General features: G+C 53.0%; 1 protein-coding gene across 3 annotated transcripts in view; it reads right to left on the bottom strand.

Annotated features, from left to right (window-relative positions):
• Nucleotides 1-24,629, bottom strand: part of EPHB2 (EPH receptor B2) — a 161,001-nt gene that overhangs the window by 105,236 nt on the left and 31,136 nt on the right. For all 3 annotated transcript variants that reach the window (XM_081145725.1, XM_081145724.1, XM_081145723.1), the window contains exon 2: nt 375-439. In XM_081145725.1, the coding sequence (XP_081001851.1) occupies nt 375-439 (65 nt within the window). The remainder of the gene's footprint in view (nt 1-374; nt 440-24,629) is intronic.

A 24,629-nucleotide genomic window follows, 5' to 3' on the forward strand; every position in this document is an offset into this window, starting at 1 on the left:
TTCCTTCCTCTGAAATCAATAAAGACATATTAAAAAAGAAAAAAAAGAAAGACAAGTGCTTGATACAGTATCTGACATACACTGGGTGCTTAGGAAAGAACAGTTCACTTGCCTCATCTGTAAAAGGGGGCAATACGAGAACCTACTTCTGAGCTTCACCCCGAGGATTCCATGGGACCGCTTAACGCATCTAGCATGTTGTCATGGTAACTGGTGCTCCACCAACGGTAGGGGACCAGGTGGGTGGGACAATGAGCTTGGCCCTGGGCTCTGAAGGAGGGAAAGGGAGTGGAATATGAGGGGGCATCCAGGCCCTGCAGCAGAACCCAAGGTGTCCTGGGGGACCAGGCAGGATTTGGGGACCACTGACTCACCCCTGATGGAGGATGCACGATCCAGCCGAGCTCCGCCGTCGCTGTGGTTGAGTCCATTAGTGTTTCTGTGGGGAGAGCGAAGAGTCACGACCCAATGCATTGAGCAGATTTAAATTGGCCCCTTTCAAGCACTCATTCAACAAATACGTCCATTCTGTGCCAGGCCCTGTGCTGGTACCCCAAAAACAACGAATAGGAAGCCCTACTGTGGAACAGAGCACAGTCTGACGTGGAAATGACGTATGAATACGAGCTATGAGATAGGTGGAGGGACCTAGAAGGTCACAGCTGGATCTTGCAGGCCAGTGAGAGTGGGTGAGAGGCGAGTTTGCTGCTTTGCTCTCCTTCTGTGCCCAGGACAGACATCACCAATCCATCTCCCACACTGTGGCTGCCCAACAGCCTTGTTTTGTACTGAGGGCCACTGAGGCACAGAGAAGGGGAAGAGACTTCCTAAGGATCACACAGGGACCTGCCTCCTACCCTGTAAACTTGTAGACACTTAGTTTGAGGTCTGGATGATCTAGACCGAGGGTGGGGGCGGAGTGCTCCGTGTCCAGGCTGCTCTGAAGGTCGAAATGGGAGTGACAAGGTCTTGAACTAGGGCTGGAGCATTGGGGATGGGGGGTGGGAATGGGAGGAAGCATTTAGCCAGAGGTGACCCCAGTCAGACCAGTGAACTGAAAATAGAGGATGCGGCAGTGTCCCCATGACTGCCAGTGGCTTGTGTTTTGGGTCATTGTGTCCCTTTGCACTGGGGACTGGCGATGGGGGAGGGGAGGTGCCAGGGACAGGGGAGTCCAGTGCCAAGGGTATCTTTTGATGGCAAATCGGAGGGAAGTTCTATTGTGCTGCTTTGGAGCTGGAAAAAGGGTTCCTTTTCACACTCCAAATGCGACAGACTTTTCTTCCTAGGAAACAAGGGTTGAACTCTTAACCTGTTTTCTCTCATCGGCCTCAGCCAGGGACGCGCCAGCCGGCCCTCTGCCTGGGCCCGAGGGACAGCTGCTGGGAGGTGTGGCGAACAAGGGAGAGGAGAGACTCTCGATGAGAAAGGGTCCGGTGTGCGCCCGCCAAGCAGGTGGCCCCACCCCTTGGCTGCATTCCTGGGCTGACCCAGAGGCCAAGCCCTAGAGGATTCCATGGCCCAGAGGAAGGACCGTGAACCGACAGCTTCATTGTACAGGTGGAAACTCAGGCTCCGGGAGGGCAAGTGACTTACCAAAAGTCATACACTAAAAACTAGTGCTCAAACCTTGGACTCCCAGGGAGCTCAGGCCGGGGGCTCCCACTGCCCCCTCTGCCTCCCACATCTGGAACAAGCAAGGGGAGGGGCTCAGAAGGGCTAGAAGTCAAGGGCTGCCTGGTTCGCAGACAGGAATGGACTAAGAAGGGGTGTGAAGTTCGCAGAGTCCCTCGAAGGATGTGAAAGTCAGGGGCCTCCTATTTGCCCTCCTCACCATGCCAGCTCTGGGCTTTGCCTGGAAGCCCACCTCTGTGAAAGCTGTTTCCCTTGGGGCTGTGGCAGGAGGGACACATGGCTGTGCTCCCCTGAGCTTTGCTTGGCCTTTTGGTCTCCTTCTTTCCTCCCTCCCTCCCTCCCTTGTGCTGGGCTCCAAGCTAGTACACTTCCTTCACATCGAGTCCTCCTGTCGGAACTCCCTCTCTCCCTCCCTAAATCTTCACCTGAGGATATTTTTTCCATTGCTTTTCAGAGAAAGTGGAAAGGGAAGAGAGGGGGGCGGAGAGAGAAACATCGGAGAGAGAAACATCGATGTGAGAGAGACACATCGATTGGTTGCCTCCTGCACGCACCCCGACCAGGGCCAAGGTACGTGCCCTTGGCTGCAATCGAACATGGGACCCTTCAGTCTGCAGGTCGATGCTCTAACCACTGAGCCAAACCCGGCTAGGGCTGGCCTTTTGCTTTTCAATGCTGACAGGTCCCTCCACCCTCTGAAAAAAGGGGTAAAAGACACCTCGATTCTAATGAACTCGCTCTGCCACATACTTGCTTTGTAACCTTGGGCCTGTAACCTTTCTAAGCCTCAGTGTCCTCACCTGGAGAACAGCCCTGATACCTTCTGAGTGCGGACAGGAGGACTCGATGTGAAGGGACGTGTACTAGCTTGGAGCCCAGCACAAAACAGGTCCTCAGTACGCAGCAGCTATTCTTTTGCAGGTTGAGTGTGGTGCTTTTTGGCTGACCCAGTGCGGGCACACACATCATTTCCTTTGGGCTCGTTAGGTGGCCCCTGAAAGTGAAGGCGGGTCTAAAAGGCTCCGGCTTAGGCTATCCCTGCGTGCCCCCCCCACCCCCCCGCACAGACCCCCAGACTTTGCTTGCCAACATCTGACAAACATCAGCCTCTAGCCTGATGGCCACAGCCTCCAGGGAGCCCTTCCCTGTCTGTCTGATGCTGCTTTCCTGGGATGCCATGAATTTTCTTTGTTCCTCATAAACCAAGCACAGAAATCAAACTCAGTTCCCCAGGGGACAGGATGAGTAGTTCTGGCCTCAGTAACCTGGGCGGGTTCAGGAAGCCAAGCCCTATTTTCACGACCAGCACTTCTTTCCTTGTCCCCAAAACACCCCAAACATCTCCCCTCTAGTCCCCAAAATCTACAGAGGGAGAAAAGTCATGTCCACAAATATTTTATTCGGAGCCAGAGACCCTCACCAACATTCTCACTACCATGCCAAGAGATAATTGATACTGGCCCATTTCACAGATGGAAAAACTGAGGCTTCCAAAGGCTCAGGACTCACCCAAGGTTACACATCTATTCCATTCATGAGTGATGTTCTGGTTGCACAGACTGGGTGGTGCTCTCTTTCACCTCTGTACCTCACACCTCACACGTAGGGTTCCTTCTGATCTTCTCCCCCTCCACATCTTCTTTGTTCACTCTAATTCTCCTCACCCCTGAAGTCTCAACTCAGGTTACCTCCTGAATCCACCCCACCCCATATCTCTGTCCCATCACTTGCAGATATCTGAGATGGGAACCGCCCCTGTTGGCCAGGTTTTTCCAATGGCCTGGGGTCCTCCAAAGGGTGGGTGCTAGGTCCTGGTTCTGGGGTCCCTGAGACCCAGCACAAGGCCTGGCACATAGTAGGTCTTCCTCTACTATGTAGGAAATCGCCCCCAAACTGTAGGATCTGAACACATGCTAGTGTTCTGCTCCATCAGGACAACATTCATGACTTCAGCGTTTCATGACCTACAACCTGTACTTATTTAGTCACTATTTTTCCTCCAGTTGACTTTTTTCTTAAGCACATTTTAAAGGGGAAAAAGTAATCATTATTATAAATGGAAATAAATGGAAAACGAACATCATAAAAAGAAGGAAAGTAAACACAAGATTATTATAATTAAAAATGCCTGCAAACTACCTAACATCACTTCACTTCCCAGGTGTTGGGAACCGCTAGGCTCCATCAGACTGTCTCCAAAGCGCTAGAAACGGTGGGTGAAGGGTGGGGCAGGGCCTGGCAGAGCTGAGGGTGAAGCCTGGAGGGGTGGAGCTGGGGCTGCCCAGAAAAGGTCAGCAGCTCTCCAAGGTCCCCCTTGTTGGACTGTGTCCACCTGCCCACATCCTTGCCTGGCTCCCTGGTCCTGTTCTCCCCCCGCCCGCTAACACCGCCCTTTCACTTGCCCCTGGGCACTCCCACCTTGGCTAGCTCTATGGGAATGTCTAGTTCCCAAGCTCTGGATGCTCTAACGGACAGATGAGAAGACTGGGGCTGTGTGTACAGATTCTTAGCACCCAGGCAAAAGCTGGAACCAGGGCCTCCAGCCACCGGCCCAGAATGCTTTCCTCAGTGGCAAGCAGGGTGTAGGCCATGGGAGCAGCTTTGGCCCTAGCCCCACTACACCCCCTCTCCTTCCTGGAGACTGCACAGAAGAAAGCAATCAGGAGGCCCTGATTGCACAGGCCGGGGAGGCCCCCAGGACCCTCCGGCTATGTGTGAACGAGCAGTGTGCATTTCAGAAATATTTGAGCTAAACGGGGAGACACACTGAAGTCGTTAGCGTTGGGCCCAACAGGAGGGTGGTTGTGTGAGGCCCTGGCAGGCTCTACCACCACCCCGTTTCAGGCTGGAGTGGCCGGTCGCCCTTTGCTCCCTGATCCACCTCTGGTCAGCTCTGTCTGACCCCCTCTTGGGAGATAATTTTCTAGGGCTACGATACTCTTTGTCTGCACTAAAGATATGTGAAAGCTACAGAGGTAAGGAAGAACTTTCGTTAAGCACCTATTGTATGCTAGGCATGGAGCTGAGCACTCTAAATATCATTTCAGGTTTATGACAACCTGGGCAGAGGTATGTATTATTAACCCCACTTTATAGATGAGAAAACTGAGGCCAGAGAGGTGAATAACCTGTACAAGGGCCCACGGACAGGGCTGGAACTTGAACCCACATCTCTCATTCCATATCTGTGTTATTTGTAAGATGCCACAGCTATAGCCTTAAAAAACAAACACAAAACAACCAAAATCACCAGGGCCTTTTATATGGGTTTATTCTTTGCCTGTGTGGCCTGAGTGAGGACAGGAAGGGAAAGAGGGAAGGACAGCCGGGGAGTAGGGCACAGACTGTCCAGGTTAGAACTTGCCTCTGACGCTCTCTAGTGTGTCACTATAGGCAAACCTGTGCGCTTCTCTGGGCCTCAGTTTCCCCATCTGTAAAATGGGCTGTGTGAGACTTAAGTGACATCCTGCTGATGTGACATCTCCCAGGGCCCTCATTCAGGGGCATGGGAGCTCTGTGTCTGACTTGTTCTCCACTGTATCTATCCCCAGCACTGAGGACTGGCTCTGGCACACAGTAGATGTATTGGACCACCACTAAGCACCTGGGTGATGTGTCTAAAGCCCATGTCTGATCATGTCTGAAATGAGCTTAATGCCCTTCAGAGCTCCCCTGCCATCAGGGTAAATTATGTCCTAGCACCTCAATAATGCATTCAAGGCCGCTGCTGACCGGCCTGCTAATTACCTTTCAGCCGCACTTTCCTGCATCCCTAGAGTCCAGGCATCCAGAATTCCTTCTGCTTGCAGAAGGCACTCAGTTTCCTTGGGCCTTGGTGACTTGACCATTCCAGACTTTTCTTCCAAAACTTAGCTCAAAGACTCCTTCTTCCTGGCAGCTGTCCCTGCATTCTACTGGGTTAAGTAACAAGATCATGGTCATTCAATGAAAGTCTACTCTGCATAATGTGAGCCAGGCACTGTGCTGGGCACTGGGGATGTAGAAACAGATCAGCAGGTCTTTCCCTCAAGGAGCTTCCAAACTAGTTCCCAACACGTGAACTTTCTCCAGGGAGAGGCAGAGGGAAAAGGCTGGTCCAGTCTGGGAGCCAGGAAACCCCGAGGAAGAAGGGATTAGCTTTGACCAGGGAATTAGCAAAGGCACCTCAGAGGAGGTGGCACTTGAGCTGGGAGAAGGGGAAGGGTACACTACACAGAGGGCAGAGCAGAATCAAGGGCACAGAGGGATAAAAGTTTAGGGGCAGTTTGGGTAACAGTAAAAACCTGGTGACCGGTTCTCAGTGATAGGTTCTGGGCAAGGGTTTAGCATTTATTATCTCATTTCATTGAAGCTATTTGTAAATTAGATACTTTATTATCTCCCTTTAAAGATGGGAAACTGTTAGGAGAGGTTGTTCAGGTTTCCATGGCCAGGAAGTGGTGGAGTTGCATCTCTTTGTCCCAAAGCCCATATTCATAACCATGGGAATTTCTGTCTTGTGAGATCAGAGCAAATGCTTCCTGGGAGGATATGGTAGCTCAGGAGGGGCCAGAATATGTAGGGCCTTGGATGTGGGGCTAAGGAGTTCAGGCCTTGTCCCACAGGCAATGAGGAGCTATGGAGGATTCCTGAAGAGTGCAGTGACGTGGTCTCTCCTGAGAACATGGACATGAGCACATAGTCTGTCCTGAAGATGGACAGACACCTGGTAGATGTTCCCAGGGTACTGGCTCAAGACTGGCCGGCCAGCAGCCCATGGCCCAGGCAGCAAATCAGCCTGGCGTGTAACCCAAGCAGCAGATGCCACTCTGGACCCTTCCCAGCAGCTCCATTTGCTCCCTGTCTGGGGCTAAAGGGGCTGAGGTGATTCAAACACAGGCCTGTCTATAGTACCATAGTCTGGTGAGAGGCTGGCCACAGCCCAAAGGCCAGTCCCAGGTTATCAACGGCTGGGAGTTGGAGCATTCTTTCCAGGGTTCTAATGAGAACTTTTAAGAGGGGACAATAGTCAGGAATCAGGAGATAAAGTTCAAGGCCATCAACAAGCTGGGCGACTTGGAAAAGTCACTTCACCTCTCTGAGCCTTTGTGCACCTCGCAGGGTTGCTGAGGATCCACAAGGGTGTTGGATACAAAGGGTTTTTATAACGTGCAAAGGCTGGAGATCACAGTGGAAATGGCTAACACTCATCGGGGCCAATGGTGGGCAGGCACTTCATCAACACTGTCTCGTTGGCATCCCAGAGAGACCTCACGGGGAAAGCAAGGCTCAGAGAGATCAAGGAACCCCCCAAGACCAGAGGGCCAGTAAGGGGCAGATATCACAGCTTTCATGTGCCATGCTCTTGATGCCAGGCCCTGGGCTAACCACTCCATGCACTCTGCAAGGCTGGAGCTGTTATCCCCATTGTACAGACGAGAAAACTGAGACCAGGAAGGCTAGCAGGTCTGCCCAAAGTCATGCAGCCATAAAGAAGCAGAGCTGATATTTGAACCCAGCTCAGCCTAACTGGGTTCGGGGAGGCCTCTCCTCTGAACACCAGATGAGGATCAGTGCCTGAGAGGGTCTCAGGGTCACTGGCCCACTCAAGTGGGGTGTGGCGCTGCCAGAGAAGTCGTGGGCAGCTCGAGGAAGGCTGCGGATCTCCTAAAGTGAAACCCGCCAACAGGCAACACGTTGTTTTTCCAGCTCGGCCCCCTGCTCCGCCCTTGGGCCCACGGAAAGGGGACCCAGCTAATGTAAAATCCTTCTGCCTGCGGACTCTCGCACACATACCCCTCCTTGTCCTCCTGCGGCTCGGAGGCCCTTTTCTGCCTCGGTTGCCTGCCTGGAGCCTGCTCTTGTTTTCTCAGGCCGGGCGGAGGAGTCCCCGTGACGCCGGCTCTTCCACTCTGTCCCCCGCCTGCCCGCCGCTGGCCTGGGCATCCGCCAGCGCCAGCCGCCCGGCTGAAACCCAATCCTCGGGGCCGGCCGGGCTGCTCGCTAACAGCGGGCCGCATTGTGAGGCCGGGGCTTCGGGAGAGTTTGGATTCGCTGCTTGGGGACCCACTTAACCTCCGCAAAGGACAGGATGATGGATGGGGGTCTGGGAAGGGGTTGCTGGGGGTGGGGTGCACGGTAAATGAACACCAGGGCTTCCTGGGGAAGGAAAGGAGGGGAGGCAGGGCGGGGAACAGCCCTCTACACAGAAGAGCTCCGTTAGTCTTCATAACAACCCTGAGGGATGCCTGTTACTGGTCCCATTTTATACATAAGGAAACCAAAGCTCCGAGAGGTTAGGTGACTTGGCCAAGGTCACACAGCCAGTCAGAAACCAAACCCAGGGCCATTGCCCTTGAGCCTTCCTGACACACCTGGCTGCCTCTTGCAGCCAGCATCTGCCTGGTGATTTTTAATCTTTAAAGTCCTTTTATTTCAATGAATCCACAGACCCTTCTCGCCTATTAAGGAGGTAATAAAAATATAACGATGGCAGCCAGCATCACTGAACCCCTGCTGTGTGCCAGGCGTGGGCTGAGCACTTTTTGACTTCATCTTGTGAGATCCTAACAGTGACCCAGTGAGGTGGGAACAACTGTCCTGGCCATTTTACAGAAGACAAGAGGAAACTCAGAGAGGCGGTCACAAGCAAGATGCAGCAGAGCTGGGACCTGCCTCGGGCTAGGTGACGGAGGCAGGAGGCCTGGCACCCAGTTGTTTACAGCCGGCACCCCCTCTGAGCAGTTGCTAAGTATTTTGCATCTCCCCTCTGCGGGTGGACAGAGCTCCCGCTCTGAAGTCTGGCACTCGAGGTGTCCTTTCTTTTCCCTGCAACCTTGCTTGTCCTCCTGACCTGCGGGGCCACTCAAACACATCCCTCAAAGACCCCCCGCAAATGCCACCTCCTCGGAGAAGCCTTTCCTGATGACCCCAGCACTGGGGCTTCCACAGTCCTATGTGTATCTCCCATCACCACCCTTGTCACCCTGGCCTGCGACTTTCTTTGATTCCTCAGTCCTCAACGAGACTGCGAGCGCCCTGCGGGCAGGGCTGAGTCTGGTCACTGTGGCGGCCCTCAGCCTCTGTTAAAAGCACCATTCTCCCATCACACCCCCATCCCAGCCTACCCAGATATCAAACGCGCTTTCCTGCTTACACCACCAGTGTCGGTGTCTGGGCTTTTCCTCCAGGAAATATAGTCACATCAAGATGGCTCCATACACTATATAATTCAAAGCACTTAGCACCAACCACTGTGCTGAGCTGTCACATATATTGTCTCCTTTGATGCTCACAACACCCTATGAGCTATTTTATCTCACTTATTTTATCCATCTACCATTCCACTCGCCCAATAACCCACCACCCATTCATCCACCCGGCCACACAGCTAACATCTCACATAGGTATCCATTCATCATTCATACATTTTCCCTGGAAGCCAACTTCTTTTCCTTCCTTCATTTCTTGCTCCCTTTCTTTCTATAGATAGGGGGAAATAAGCTTCAGAGAGGTTAAGCAACCTGCCAATGTCACACAGCTAGTAAGCAGCAGATCCAGTTGAACCAGGTACACTTTTAACCACTCTGGTATGTAGCCTTATGCTTTTTCACTTTATTTTTAACTGTCCTGTTGTATGCAGGTTAATATTATAAGTCGCCTCAAATCTTTTTGGATGTGTGTGGGTGTAAATTACACATCAATAAGACATAGGCCACTGTAAGTCCAAGCTGGGGTCTGTCAGGTTGGAGTCAATTAGCAAGCCCGCTGCAGGACCTGCTGGGACTGGATCTATTTGCCTAATTGGCATTGGTTTCTCCCAGTGAAGGACAATTAACTCAAATCCCAGAATCCAGACCACCCCTCTGCTTCTGGGCAAGATGTCAGGCATTTAGCCACATGAGATTTTACTGTTCATTCATTCACCATTGACCCACAGGCCCACCCATCCATCTATCTTTCCAATTATCTAATCCTTCCAGTCATCCATAAACTATCCTGCCATCTACTCATGCACCCACCAACTTATTTACCCACCTGCATACCTATCTATTCACTTATTCTTCCTTCCTTCAATCCATCCACCCACTTGTTCACTTACCCAACAATCCACTCACCCATCTATCCACCTACCCATTCATCCACTGACCCACCGAATCCAAGCAACTATTTATGAAATTGTTCTGCCATCTTCCCATATACTCACCCATCCATCTCTCTATCCATCCATCTACCCTACCACTTACACAGCCCGTCAGTCATTCCACTTGCCCAAGAATGTACCACCCATTTGCCATCTTATACATCTAACATCCCACTTTGGTATCCATCCATCCATCCATCCATCCATCCATCCATCCATCCTCCCTCTGAAACAACCTCCCTTCCCTCCCTTTCTTTTCATTTGTTTATCCACCTGACCATACATTTACCTGCCCATCCATTTACACCACTCATGTATACACCTAAAAATGTGTTGCCTAACTATCTACTCCTCCAATCCAATCAGCCTGCACTTATTGAACCCCTACTATGTCCCAGGCCCATGCTAGTTACCAAAGAATCAAAAATAGACATTGTCACTGACCTAAAAAAAAAAAAAAAGTGCTGATTTGGGGCAAACTCTAAACTCTTAATGGCTCCCACCCTCCAGTTCCCAAGGACTTCCCAGGTTCCACATTCTACCCTTGGCTTTGGTCCCTTACTCAGGCTGGCATCCTGGGGTCCCTCCTACTGTCTCAGGATCTGGTTTCTCTCTGCCTCCAGACAACTTGTTCATGGGGTCCCCCTTGGCCTTAGACCTGGCTTCCCTATCATGTCAGGCATGGATATGGCTGAGGCCCATGACAGCCAACAAAGGATGCGGTGAATGAGAATGTGAGCCCGGATTCAGCCTCGCCTCCACTGTGATCCTGTTGCACAGCCTGGAAGGGGAACCCTAGGCATAAAGAGACATAACTCCACAGCAAAGGAGGGACCCAAACCCCGTCTGGAAGTCCCGGGAGGCATCCCAAATAAGTGACACCTGTCCTGGACCCCAAATATTGAGTAGGAGGAGGCAGAGGAGACAGCTTGCCTGTGCAAGAGACCATTCCATGAAGTCATGGAAGGCTTCCGAGGGGAGGTGAGCCACCATCCTCAGAGGGCAGGGCCCCTCTGCCTCACCTGTGACTTTACAGTGCTGCCCTGGGAATCTGACCAGGTGCGGATGGGCCAGGCAGAGACGCTTCCATCACCATCCAGACCAGGCTGACATTCAAGGCCTTCCTTGGGCTGGGCCTGGTCTCCGAATCCAACTGCACCTCCCTCCACCCCACGGGGCCAGTTCGCTCACGGTCAGCCCACACCTGCCGAGTCTTTGCTGCTTGGAATATCCTCTCTGAAAAGATGGGAGCACGGTGGGCAGGCAGAGCGGCAAGAGCTAGGCCCCGGGCAGGGAAGGCAAGTTCCTTAAATGTGCCAGATACTCCTATTGTCTCCTTCACCTACCCAAGCTGCTGCCTCTGCCCAGGATGCCCACCTTCTTTACCTAGAAAATTCTTCTTTACCCTTTAAGACTTAGCTCAGGCACCTCTTCTTCCAGGAAGCCTTCCCTGACCATCACCCTCCTTCCCCAGCTTGGGCTGGATGCCCCTTGTCTGGGCCACTCCTCTCTAGAGTGTGTCTGATGCCCTTTCCTAGACTGGTACTTAAATAGGGGAAGAGGTACTGCAATGCTGGTTCCCGGGCACAAGACGAGGCCATGTGAGACAATGAGCAGGTAGCCTGTGCCAAGCCCACACTCTTGGGACAGAGCAGCCTTCCCAAGGTGCTGGCCATGCCACTAGGCTGGTCCACCTAGGAGACAGAAGGACCACTGGCCACAGCTCCCTGCCCTGATCAGGCCCACCGTGGAGCTCCTCCCTACCAGGGATTCTGTGGCTGTGCTGGCGGCAGCAGCCTGGGGTGGCCCCAGCAGATCCACTGACACTGGGGAGAGGCACAGGGATTTCTGCTCTACTGGAGAGATTGGATCTGGAACCTCGAGCATCTCACCATGCTGGTGTGCACCCACTGGGATGGGCTGCTTCCCTGATGGGGGTGAATGTGTTTGGTGGGTGGTCCTGTCCCCTCATGCTGACTGGTACTCCTGATCTCTTCCCTGCGGGCCCTCTCCTTCCCACATCCACCCCAGGTCTGCAGTTTCAGTGACCTCATCTGGGAAATGGGAGCACTAAACAGGCCCTACTCACGGGTATGGATGCAAAGCTCTTAGTAAGGCCTTGCACTGTCAGCTTAGCTCAGGTGAGGTTAGTACCACAATTTTTATCAAACCTCATTGAGAGCAACAGTACTGAGAAACCTCTGGGATGGATGGGATGGGATAGACACCTGCATCTGAACAGGGGTGACCATCATACTCCTGACTTCCAGCTCCTGAGTACCTACTACGTGCCAGGAACTGTGCCAGCTACTTTTCACAGATGATGCTGGCTGGTCCCCTTTTAACAGATGAGAACACTGAGGCTCAGGGAAGGGCAGTGGCTTGCCTGGGGTCACCAGGGGGCTGGTGGCAGCCCTGGGATTCTGAGCACCGTCTGGGGCTTCCTGCTGCCTCCCATTCACACTCAGAAAGTCCCTGGTGCTGGGCCTGGCAGGGAGCATTAACTTGGCCTTATTTAAAGTTGCAATTATCTGTCCCATTTCCCGCTGGTTACAACTGAGATCTCCAGGGAGGCGGGAAGACCCTGATGGAGGCTGCCAGGAACAGGGAGTTTCTAAGGAATCGTCCCTGAGCCAGTGACTGAGTGAGCATGGAGGATGTGTGCTCTCTCGCTGGCCCTGCGCCTCTCACCCCTCTGCTCCCGCCCCTGCCCCAGGAGCTGACCAGGCTAACACGGCAGCTGGAAGGGGCCTCCCCAGGGTGCCCAGTCTCCTTGTCAGTCCCGCAGAAGCCGTGAAGGTGTCACGCCAGGGGCTGAGGCATGAAAATAGCACCCAATGTAGAGATGGGAAGACTGAGGCAGCCTGGGAGGTTGGTCCAAGACCCCACAGTGAGGCAGCAGTGTGTGGGGCCTAAAACTCAGTGACCCAGGCCTAGAGAAGGGCCCCAGGAAGCTCTCTGAGGTGGAAAGATGGAACTGGGGAAGGGGCCCAGGGATCGGGCAGAGAGTAACAGTGTCCTCAGGGTTTTCGGGGTGATTCGGGGTTTTCAATGGGCCCGTGCCTCCTGAAGGCCTTGAAAGGGGACAATGCACAATGGGAACCCTGGACCAAGGCTGCGTGTCGGCTACTCAGTGGTGTGGCCAGAATTAGTAGCCCAACTGTCTGGCTCCCAGTCCTGTACTTCCCACTGGGACAGAGACTTCTTCAGGCATACACCCCCTCCCGTCTCCCCCACGCAGTCCTCAACACCCGGCACATCTCCTCTCCTCCGATTTCAACACACTCTCTCACTGAACACCTACTGTGTGCCTGCCTGGGCCTCAGCCCCTGCCTGGAGGAACCCAGAGACTGGCGAGGGTAACACCCGATTGAGCAGTTCTGGTTTTCGCTGTCAGAGTGAGGGGCACACACTGGATGGTGGGACAAGAGGGGCAGGAGAGCAGGAGCCTGGCAGTGGAACCTCAGTGTAGGATCCAAAGGCCAGGGAACAGCAGATCCCACGGTGTATTCCAGGGAGCTGGGAATGTGGGCTCAGCAGTCAGATTTACAACTGAACCCCACTTCCTAACCCAGTGACCTCAGGCAAGCCACTTCCTTCCCTTCCTGAGCTGTGGAATGGGAATAATATTAGCACTCACCCTGCAGGTGGTTGTGACAATTAGATCATGCACAGAAAACATTTAGCTTAGTACCTGGCTATAGTAAGTGCTTGGTAAAATATTGGCTGCCATTACTGTAACTCAGATTTCTACACGACTTGGCACAAAGCAGTCACTCAATAAATGGGTATTGTATTGTTATCATCATCAACATTAGCCAGACCCCTCTGGTCAAGGGGAAAGCAGACTCTAGCTTTCTTTTATCCGTGGTAGACAGAACAGTGCCCTCTGCCCCCAAAGATGTCTACACCCTAATCCCCAGAACCTGTGACGACTACCTTACATAGCAAAAGGGACTTTGTGAATGAAATTAAGTTAAGCATTCTGAGATGGGGAGACTATCCAGGATTATCCGAGTGGGTCCAATGTAATCACAAGGATTCTTATGAGAGAGAGGCAGGAGGGGAGTTAGAGAGGAGAAGCCAGGACGGGGGCAGAGTGCAGTGATGTGCGCTAACGATGGAGGAAGGGGCCACAAACCAAAGAATGCAGGTAGCCCCTAGAAGCTGGAATGGGCTCAGAAATGGATGCTCCCCTAGAGCTGCTAGAGAGCATGCGCCCCACCGACACCTTGACTGCAGCCCAGTGAAACCCATTTCAGACTTCAGACCCCAAAGACTTTAAGAGAATAAATTTGTGGTAATTTGCTACAGCAGCAATAAGAAACTAATATATCCTTAATAGAGAAAGTGGTCACCTCCTGTACACCAGCAACTGCTCCATCTTCAAGAACCCCATACGCTCACTTCTGCCACTGAGGAAGAGCCCAGCCCCTCTGCTGACAGAGCGCAGTGGTGGGGGCTGAGGGGTTGGGGATTCCCAGCTGTGGTTGAGGGGAGTCGTCCCAGCATTTCCAGTCCTGCTTGCCCCTGAGTATGTCTAGAGAGGGTTGGAGCTGTGGAAGGGCAGATGCTGACCGCCTATAACTGGGCACTGGTGAGCCCAGCAGCAGTCTCTGTTCTGGAAAGATGGGGACAGCAGGGTGGGGTGAGCTATTCTGGGGGCTACTGTCTACCTAGTTAGTGTTTACTATGTTCTAAGCCCTGCCCAGGACCCAATCTTCCCAAAGCCTGGGAACTATTATCAGTCTCATTTTACAGATGAAGAAACTGAGGCTCAGAAGTGACATAACTTGCCCAAGGTCATCCAGTAGGATGTGGTCTGGCTTCCACTTGTACAGGCCCAGACATGGAGTGCTCTGGCCCTCCCTGGGTGCCCTGTCCACACCCAGGCCACTCAGATCTGAGACCCGCTGGGCAGCGGACCTCTGCTACCCACCAGAACATGGTACCTGGGGCTACTCCCTGCCCAGCCCTCTCTGGGCCTTGGGGATATGATTCATGCCTGCTTGTCTGCCTCTCAGAGGTCTACACAGTAGCTGAAGTCACAGGTGCAGGAGGACCCTGCAGAGAGCTGGACCCTGGGGGAGGAAGAGACATTCTGAGAATCACAGCATCAGCACCCCTAGATGGGTGCCAGCCCTTCCTCATGGTGAGCAGCTGTATCCTGTGCAAAGCCGTCCCCAGTGTGACCTCGTCCAGGCTTCCTACGGCTTCCCATCACATTCCCATTTCACAGAAAATAACCATAATGAGAACGATCGTGATCATGGCCATTAGTGGAGCTCCTATCCATGCCAGGCCCCGAGCTAAGAGCTTGCTGATGTCCTCTCATCCTGCCGTCTCACACGTCCCTGGGAGGAAACACACACTGGGGCTCAGAACCCACTCCCACTCCTGTGCCACTCCTGCGGCCTCTGTCAATATCGTTGCTGCACAGAGGGGGAAATGGGCTCAGAGAGGGTCCTGGCTTGCTCGGGGCCTAGCGAGTCATGCAGGGGTGGGCTGAGAACCCAGGTCTCCAGGCCCCCAGACGAGTCTGCCTTCCTCTCGGCCACAGGGCATCGCTTGTGTGACATCCTTGGGAGGCCCTGAGGACCTGGGGGCAGATGGGTCTAGAGTCTGCTCAGTGGGGTGGTTTATGGCTCTAAATCAATCTTTTTGTGCCTCTAGTGAAACCCAAGGCCCTGGACACCAGCACCTGGGAGCTGGGAAGCCAGAATTGGGGCTCCCCCATGCCCTCCAATTGGTGTTATTGGGGACACTGCCTATATCCTGGCCCCTCCCAGGAGACATTCACCTCAGATGACTCCCTGGCGGTGTTGGTGCCAGGCCGGGAGGAGAGAGGAGGCAGGCCGGGTGTCTCTGCCACAGCAGGCTTCAGAGCCCTGTGCGGAATCCCAAATGAGCTATTTTTAATGTGCTTCAATTTTCATTTTCTTTTATTGGAAAACACAGATGGTGACTTGCTGCCCCTCACACACGCTGAGCAAGGCGCCGACAGGGAGCGCGATGTGCAGCAAACACGTCCGCCCCTCCCACACCTGGGGAACTGCATCCAGCAACCCAGTTTGTGGCTGCCCAGGGCCTCAGTTTCCCCAGCAGTGAAATGGGGTTGGCCGGAGTGGTCCCCAAAGCCCCCACCAGCTCCACAGTTTATGAGGGTCTGGGCTAGAGCAGGGGAGGAGGCTCCAACTGGACAAGGACAGCAAAGGGCCTTGCCAGGGAGAGGTGGGGGGGGGAGGGACAATTGTTGGCCAACGGAAGTTATCTTAGCGACACCTCCAGCCATACTTTGAGGTTTTCCCATTTCACAGATGAAGAAAGTGAGGCTCAGGAGATCAGGCATCCTGCCCAAGAGCCCAGTGGCTGGGGTGGGGCAGAGCTGGGCGCTGACCCAGGTCTGTGTGAGCACATCTCCAATTCTCATTCTCACCCCTCTCCAATCGCTCCCGTCCAGATCCTCTGTTATTTATTTTTCTCATTATAAAAGCAATACATGCTCATTAAAGACAATTTGGAAAATGTAGAAAAGTCAAAAGGAAATATAAAGTATAAAATAATAATCATCTCCCCCAATTGGCCCTCTACCCCTGCAGGACCGCTGCCAACATCTTGGCGCATTCTTTCCACTCCTTGGTTTTTTTTCTTCGAGTAAAATGTGGTACTTTTAACATCGTTTGGTGGTGGCGCAGGGTAACAGCTGGCTGTGCACCACAATGGACTCGGGTGCCTTTTAAAAACACCAGTCCTGGCTGTCCCTTACCCTATAAGATGGAAAGACTTAGAATCTTTGGAGCAAGCTGGCAATCTCAGCTGGGAATCTGTATTTTCAACAAACTTCCCAGGTGATACTGAGGCAGCTAGCCTGGATCAGCTCATGGACCTGCACTTGGAAAGACCATGGGGTCCAGAGAGAGCTGAAGTCACCTGGCTTAACCACGGTGTGAGCTGTGTGCCTTAGGTGAGTGAATTCACCTCTCTGAGCTGCAGTTTCCTTATCTGGAAAAAATGGGCCCTGCCTTTGCAGGGCTATGGAGAAGATGAGAGAAAAAGGCTGAACAGGATCTTACACTCACCCAAGACACTGCCACCCTCCCAAGGCTGTTATTGTAACTGTCCCAAAGCCACCATCGTAAGGATCCTAAAGCCACTTTCCTAGGGTGTGGCTGGCCTGGTGGGAAGGCCCTGGGAGGGAGAAAAATGGGATATAATGGGGGAAGTGACCACCACAGGCCCTAGGTGTGCTCGGCTGGTCAGGTCTCCATCTGTCTCACCTCCCCCAGTTAAATCAGCCCTCTCAGACATGGAGCCATGTGAGCCATAGGCACGAGCCGTCCCGCCTGTGGCCAGAGAGACAGGAGGCAGATTTTGGGGAGCTTGGGCCTTGGGAAAGGTGGGAAGCTGCTACCTGAGGAGAGGTGGAGCCATCTGGAGCCAGAAAAGGGGCACAGGTGGGGCAGGAGGAGCTGTGAGAAGCAAAAGCATAACAGATGGTGATTAAGACCCTGCCTCTGCCTCCCCAGGGTGTCCCTTTCCACATCACAACTCAGACCCTGTCACTCAAGGATTGTCGGTAGCTCTCCAATACCCATAGGTGAAGGTCCAAATGAGACTGGTGGTCACTTCCACCAACACTTACTGAGAACCTACTATGTGCCAGCCTTTGGAATGAATCTCCTGCCATTCCCATCCCCTCTCCTGTCGGCCCCTCCTACTCCATAGGCCAGCCATTCCTGTCCTTAAAAAGCAGTCCCCCCACTGCTAAGCCTGGAATCAATCTTAGCCAAAAATCTCCTTCAGCCCATGCTAGCTGCCAAAATTCTGCTCAGCCCTCAGGGCCCAGCTCAAAGGTCACCTCCTGGACTCCCTCCGCCCGCCTTTCTAGGTATCCCCACCCCTCCACCCACACTGGGATATAATTGTTTCTGAGTACCCCACCTCCACCAAAGAGTGGGGTCCAAGAGGGTAAAGCTAGGTCAGATTACGCTCTATCTGAATGAACCAAACATGAACTTCTCTAAGTCTCAGTTTTCCTAGCTGTAAAATGGATGGTTTGTTATGTCTCAGCTGCCTCAGCAGTCTGGCATCTATAGCAAATGAGAGGATGCAGATGCATTTTGAAAACTGTAAAGTGTATAAGTGTTAGGTTGACGGACAGAGTGTTGCATGGGTGGGATCTGTGACAGGCCCTTGGTCACTCTATCCCCCAACACCCAAGCCTGCTGTCAGCTGGGCCCACAGTCTAGCTTTGCAGACTTTGGCATGAGCTGCAGGAACCACCGGGTAAGTGTGGCGAGCAGGTCCCTACAGAAGGTGCGACTGTCATCCAGGAAGGTGCGGTGCTAATTGCCCCTGTGAGAACATAAGCCTGCATCTCCTCTAAAGTCATAAAACACAATAGGGGCAGGGGCGGGACACTGTTTTGAATTCTCTGCCCAAAGACTCAGACACACAGAGAAGGGTAACTCGGAGGCAGAGGCATGGGGGATGTGGGTGGCATGGCCATGGGCCCAGACTCCTTAAAGATGACAGCGCAGTGCTTCACAGTTTGCATGTTTTTCTTACAACAGTCCTGCCACGTGGACACTCATTCATTCATCAGACCTTCCCTGAGCACCTCTGTGCCGGCCTCGTGCTGGAGGAATAAGTGCCGGCCCCGGGTAATGCAGGTGACGGGGTGGGGAGGGAACAGGAAGGGCATGGGGCAGACAGACTGCCATTAAGTGCAATAAAGGGTAACAGGTCCCACAGCCAGGGTGCATGGGGGCACACAGGAAATAGGCAAGTCTAAGGGTCCTCATCTTACGGTGACATAACTGAGGTTCAGGGATACTGAGGGTTTTGCTGAAGGCCTGTTGTGGTTAGTGGCTGTGGTGTGCTCTTTCAGGCTGCCTCATGGCAGGTGGGGAAGTGAGCCAGGAAAAAACTGGGGAAAAACTGTTCCAAGCAGAAGAAACGGCAAGTGCAAAGGCCCTGAGGAGGAACTGCTCCCTATCTGATTCAGTTTCCTGGTGTGTTCATCAGCTAACTATTGGGTGGGCACCACGGTGTCTGTATTGTAGATGTCCTGGAGCCCATGCGAGAGGCAGCACCCATGTGGATGAGTGCTAGTTGCCACTGGATACCCAGGCCTTGATGCCAGGACTGCCTGGTGCCCTTACCAGGTGCTGCCAGCCTTCTGTCCTCCATCAGCCTCCCAGGAAGCCCCCTCCTAGAAGGAATTGCCTCCTGTCCATGTGACCTCGCACAATCCTCCCTGACCCTCTGCCTCTCCAGTCTGGGGTCCTAGACACCTGGCAGGGTGCTTTCAAGCTCTCTGGGGCCATCCCCCAGTTTTGGGGAAGCCCAGGCCTAAAAAATAATAGCCTACACATACTGCCCACAGTCTGACTTTTAGTAACACTGGGATCCCCGTTATATGGATGAAAAAACTGAGGCTCGGAGAAATGATGTTTGCTCAGGGTTCCACAGCTGGAAGTAAAAGAGCAAGGATTTGGATTCACACCTAGAAAGACTTCAGCTCTTTTTCCCATCTAGTCAAAAGTTATCATCTTTCATGGGCACACTGCCCTTGGGAGACCCTCCTCACCTGGCCCCTCTCACCTCAGTGCCTGGAGCCTGTTTGTGGGTCAGCAGGGTCTCCCCAGTGAGGCTGGGGTCTCCAGATGGGGGGGTGGGACAGGGCTCTCAGCAGAGAGAATGACCCAAGCCCTGAACATCCGCAGGTTCCACAACAGCAACCCACCCCCCATCACCCACCAGCATGGAGAAGGCCTTCTCTTCTCTCTCCAACATCACCCCCTGCCATTACTCTGAATTCTAAACACATAGTTTTTAAGTGAAAAAAATACATGCTTATTATAAGACATTATATAAGAGTATAAAGTGAAAAGTCGAAGCTTTTTCTCCAGAAGTAGTCACAATTAGATATTATTTAGACATTTCGCCGTGCGGAAAATGTGTACAGGGAGGCATAAATGCACATTTATCCCTCTGAAAGTCACAAAGGGATCATACTTGATGTACTGTTTGCAACCTGCTCTTGCCTCCTCACAGGCATCTCTGACCCCAGGAAAGAAGGTTCTGGTGCACTCTCCCTGCTGGTGGCAGCCTCCTCCCGTCTCAGGTTCTTGCATGTGGCTCCTCTCTACTCACCCCTCAGGGTGCCTGCGAGGAGAAACTGAGGCAACAGGTGCCAGGTTCCCAGCCTGGCCCAGGGCAGGCTCTCAGAAATGGTGCGTGGCAGGGCACGGGCCGGGCCAGCTGGGTTCCAAGGTGGAAGAGGGGGGAGAGCGCGTCTGGGCTGGAGAACATCCTCCCCCCCCCCCCCCAGCCTCCGGCCTGTCTCCCAGCCGCCGCCCCGCCCGAGGGGCCGGTTCCCACACCTCATAAATCTGCAGGCGGCCAGCGGACGCCCTCGGAGGCTCCCAGATAAAGCCGAAGCTGGCCAAGGGAAGGAGCCTGGGCCTCTGGAGCCCGCTCAGCACCTGAGGCCCTGGGCCCTGACCTGGCTGGGTCTTGCCCTAGGATCCTGGGGGGGGGGGTCAGTCACACCGAAGTCCCCCTGTGCCTGTCCCAGGGGACCTTTTCCATCCAGCCGCCCGGCTGAGCTTCCTGCCTCCCCTGCGGACCTCTCCGCCGCCCATCCATCCCGAAACCACAGCCGCGCAGACCTTCCCGAACACCCCTTTTATCATGTCACTCCCTGCTTGTGGCCTGCTGGTGGCTCCCCAGTGCCTGTGGGAGAAAGCACAAATTTCTTCCCCCGGAATTCCTGAGCCAGCCCAGCCGCCCCTTCCAGCCTGGTGTCCCCCCCGCCGGAGCCCTCTGCTTGGCTCCTTCCACTGCATGGTCCCGCCGCCCCACATGCCCGAGCCCATGCAGTGGACACCCATGTGTCCAGAATGTGGGCTGCATGCCCCAGCGGTGTGACCCTGGGCACATCACTATGCTCTGGGAGGCCACCTCCTCCTCGGATAGAGAACCACCTTTCTAGAGTTGTCCTGAGGACTGTATAACATGAGCTCTGCAAAATGCAGGGACAGTGCTTGGCCCTTCATAAGAACTAAATAAATGTGAGTCTCCTTCCTTTCTTCCCTGTGCACAGTAACAATAATGATAATAATAATAATACAGCAAACACACAGTGCTTGTGCCGGGCTCAGTTGGAAGCATTTACAAGTATTGCCTTATTTAATCTCCTGAACACTTCTATGAGATAGGCACTGTATTATCCCCATTTTACAGGTGAGGAAACTGAGGCACAGAGCAGTGAAGTAATTGGTCACAGTCATGTGACCAGCTAGGGGCAGAACTAAGATTTGAATTAAAGCTTCCCCAGGAAGCTTTCTCAAAGACAGTGAGATCCCGCTTCTCTCTGTCCAGTGTCATTCCTGTAAGGACAAAGACTGGGGTGGGGGGGGGGAATGGGAGGTCACTGGGTCAGGTGGGCCTTTCTGAGGCTCTGGTTCTTCCCATAGACAATAGCTTGGCTGAAGGTAGCCTCCTGCCCATTCAACTTGGGGACCCCCTCTCCTGCATCCATCTAAAAACATTAAAAGGCTGTAAAAGTGTGTCCAAGTGAATTTGGGGAAGGCAGGTCAGTGCAGTGAAAGTAGAACCAAGCTCTGCAGCTTCCAAGAGCCTTGGACAAGTCCGTTCCCCTCACTGGACCTGCTTTCTCACAGGGATTGCAAGGATTTAGTGGGACCTGACACTGCGTTCTAGAATACTACCCAGTGAGAATGTTTTCTTTTCAATTCTCTTCAGCTCCTGGATCCCTCAAAAAGTCTCCACTGGGGGCTGCTGAGACTTTCACACCTCTCTGAAAAACCACAACGGAGCCTGTGAGGAACTGGCTCCTCACCTCAGCTGCTCCTTTTACCTGCCTCTCACTTCCACCTAGGGCCTCTACCCTGTCACATACAGCAAACAGGACAGTGCAAGGGCAGTGACTCCCATGAGCAACCTTGGCTAGTGAGGACAGCGGCGATTCTGAGGTCAGTCTCCATGGTCCCGCAGGAGGTCCTGGAGGAGGTCCCAGGGAGATGGAGCCCCAGTGGCCCACAGCAGGGACCAGCTCCATAGCCTGTCCTCACATCACCTTTGCCTGCTTCCCTACGGCCCTCTGGTCCCCTACACCCTGTCATCAGCCTATCCTGTTTCTGCTGCATTTATAGTTACAGGTACCTTCTGTGTGTGTCAAGAGATATTGGTGTTTTATTTATGGCAGGGATATGGATTTCCCTTAATAAATTTACAGCAGCCCTCCTTTATCCATGGTTTCACTTTCCGCAGTTTCAGTTACCTGTGGTCAACCATGGTCTGAAAATATTAAATGGAAAATTGCAGAAATAAACAGTAAATAAGATTTAGATTGCACTCTATTCTGAGTAGTGTGATGAAATCTCAGCTCCATCCCATCCAGGACATGAGTCATCCCTTTGTGCAGCGTATCTGCTGCATACTCTACCAGCCCCCCAGTCACTTAGTAGCCACCTCAGTTATCAGATCGACTGTCGAGGTGCTTGTGTTCAAGTCTCCCTTACTTTACTTAATAATGGCCCCAAAGCCATTCGCGTAACTTTTATTATAGCATATTGTTATAATTGTTCTGTTTTATTAGTTGTTGTTAACCTCTTATTGTCCCTAATTTATAAATTAAACTTTATCATAGGTATGGATGTATAGGAAAAAATATAGTATACGTAGGGTTTGTTACTATCTACGGTTTCAGGCACCCAGTGTGGGTCTTGGAACATGTCCCCCGCAGATAAGGGGGGATGACTGTACTCCAGTAAATAGAAAAGTGAGCCGTTTCAAGAACAATAGTGAGAACACGGCTGGAGACAATAGAAATTGAAACTGACAACTGGAAACCACAGGACAAAAGGTTTCTGAGCCCCTTCAAGCCCTACCATTCTGGTTTGGTTTGGGGACATTCCTGCTATCTTTGTGGGTCAAAAGAGTTTCCTGGCTGGCCCATCTCTCTTCTGGAGTGGCCACAATGTGTTCAATATTTGTGGGGTACCCCTTGAGGAGCCCGCAGATGTCCTGGCATGCAGGGTGCTCAGGCCCAGCATTAGGGTCTTACAGGGGCCTGGAACCCCCAGGGACCCAGCACCCACCCTAGTCTGTGTCTTAGGCCTGTGTAAGGGTGAAGCGAGGTTGGGGAGCAGGCTCTAAGTCTTTCCCCTCAGCCCCCCAACCCCAGCACCCTCTGGCCTGGAGGTAGAGGCTTCGGGAAGGCCCCCTCACCACATCTGGAGCTCATTACGCCGAGAAGCTGGAGAGGCTGAGCTTATAAATGGGTCCAGCAAGGGTTTAGATAAATACAGGGATGATAGATCCACACCAGGTTATTGAGGGGAAGTGAAAGGATGCTCAGGGAAGATCCTTAACCTTGTCAAGCTCCTCCGACAAACTGTCCCCGGGGGGCCTGTCTACTCAGCAGCCTCATCTCCTGCCTCTCCCCCACACACAGCCCAAGCAAAGCCAGAGGCAGACAGGCTCCCTCTCAGGACGCCACGCTTTTGCCTGGGCCAATTCCTCTGCCTGGTATGCCCTTTCCTTCCCCTTTACTGGGCTCGGGGAAGCCTTCCCTGACCACCCGAGCCGGGCGTGGCACCGGGGCTTCCTTCACCAGGACGTGGGACTGGCTGATTTGTATGTCTGCCGAACCGAGCCTACCTGAATCGGCCACAAGAGCCTATTGGAGAGCCTGGGGTGTAGTAACTAGACAACAAAAGTAGTGACCAGGATGTGTGCCAAGCATTTCACATGCACTGACTCATTTAATCCCCACAACAACCTGGTGAGGCAGGTCCCCTGATCATCCCCATTTCAGAGACAAGAAACCTGAAGCTCAGAGAGGTGAAGCAACTTGCCCAAGATCACACAGCCAGGAAGTGGGGAAGCTGGGATGCAAATCCAGAGCTGCCAGACTTTGGAGCTAATGGTCTCCCTTCCACACCACGATGCCTCACCCAGTAGTGGGTGAAAAAAGATTGTTGACTGGAAGAATGAGCGAGATACAAAATAGTCTAGATCCAACTCCATCCAGCCCTTTTCAGAGGTTCTGCCTGGAAAGGGGGTTTTATTGCCCTTGTATGTCCATCTACATGGTAGGAGTGTTGCATGGTGATTTTTCTGTCTACATGAGACATACAGACAGTCTAAATAACATCTGCAGAGTACCTCAGACGTTATGAAGACCATTCATCAAGTTTAAGCCTCGAGCTAATCCTTCAGGCTAGGTTTCATTTGACAGATGAGGAAACTGAGGCCAAGACAGAAGAAACGACCCACCCATGGCCATGGAGCAAGAGATCAGCCAGGATCCAAAGACTGAGTGGAATTCCAGCCTGATTTGGGGAGACACTGGCCTTGATTCTCTCAGCTCTTTGATGGGGCCCATGACTTCAATTTATTCTCCTCTTCACTGAAGCCTTGTGTCCCTCCAGGACAAAGAGGTGGGCTCTGAAGGTCATTGACTCAGAAAGGAGCTGAAAGTGACATCTGCTCCTACCTCACTTCATGCATCCCTCCAGCCAACTGGCCTTGACCTTGTCCCTCCTCACTCGACACACGGGGACAGCAAAGCTCAGTGGAGCTAAGCATCCTGCTGAAGACGGGGACCTGGCAGAATCAGGATATAAACCCAGCTCATGTCTCTCTGCAAGGCAGAGGCGTGGAACCTTCTAGAAAGGCATGAAGGTAAGGAAGGTAAGCACTGACGGCCAGGCTGAGGACAACTCCCTGCTCAGGCTGTACCTAGACCTGGCAGAGAATGTAGAGAATGTGATGGAAGTCAGCTCAGCTGGTGGCCAAAATGCTGATGTGGGTTGGCCTGGGGTGAGGCCTGTCTGTG

This window comes from Miniopterus schreibersii (genome assembly GCF_964146895.1).
Source record: "Miniopterus schreibersii genome assembly, chromosome: 8".
Taxonomy (NCBI): Eukaryota; Metazoa; Chordata; class Mammalia; order Chiroptera; family Miniopteridae; genus Miniopterus; species Miniopterus schreibersii.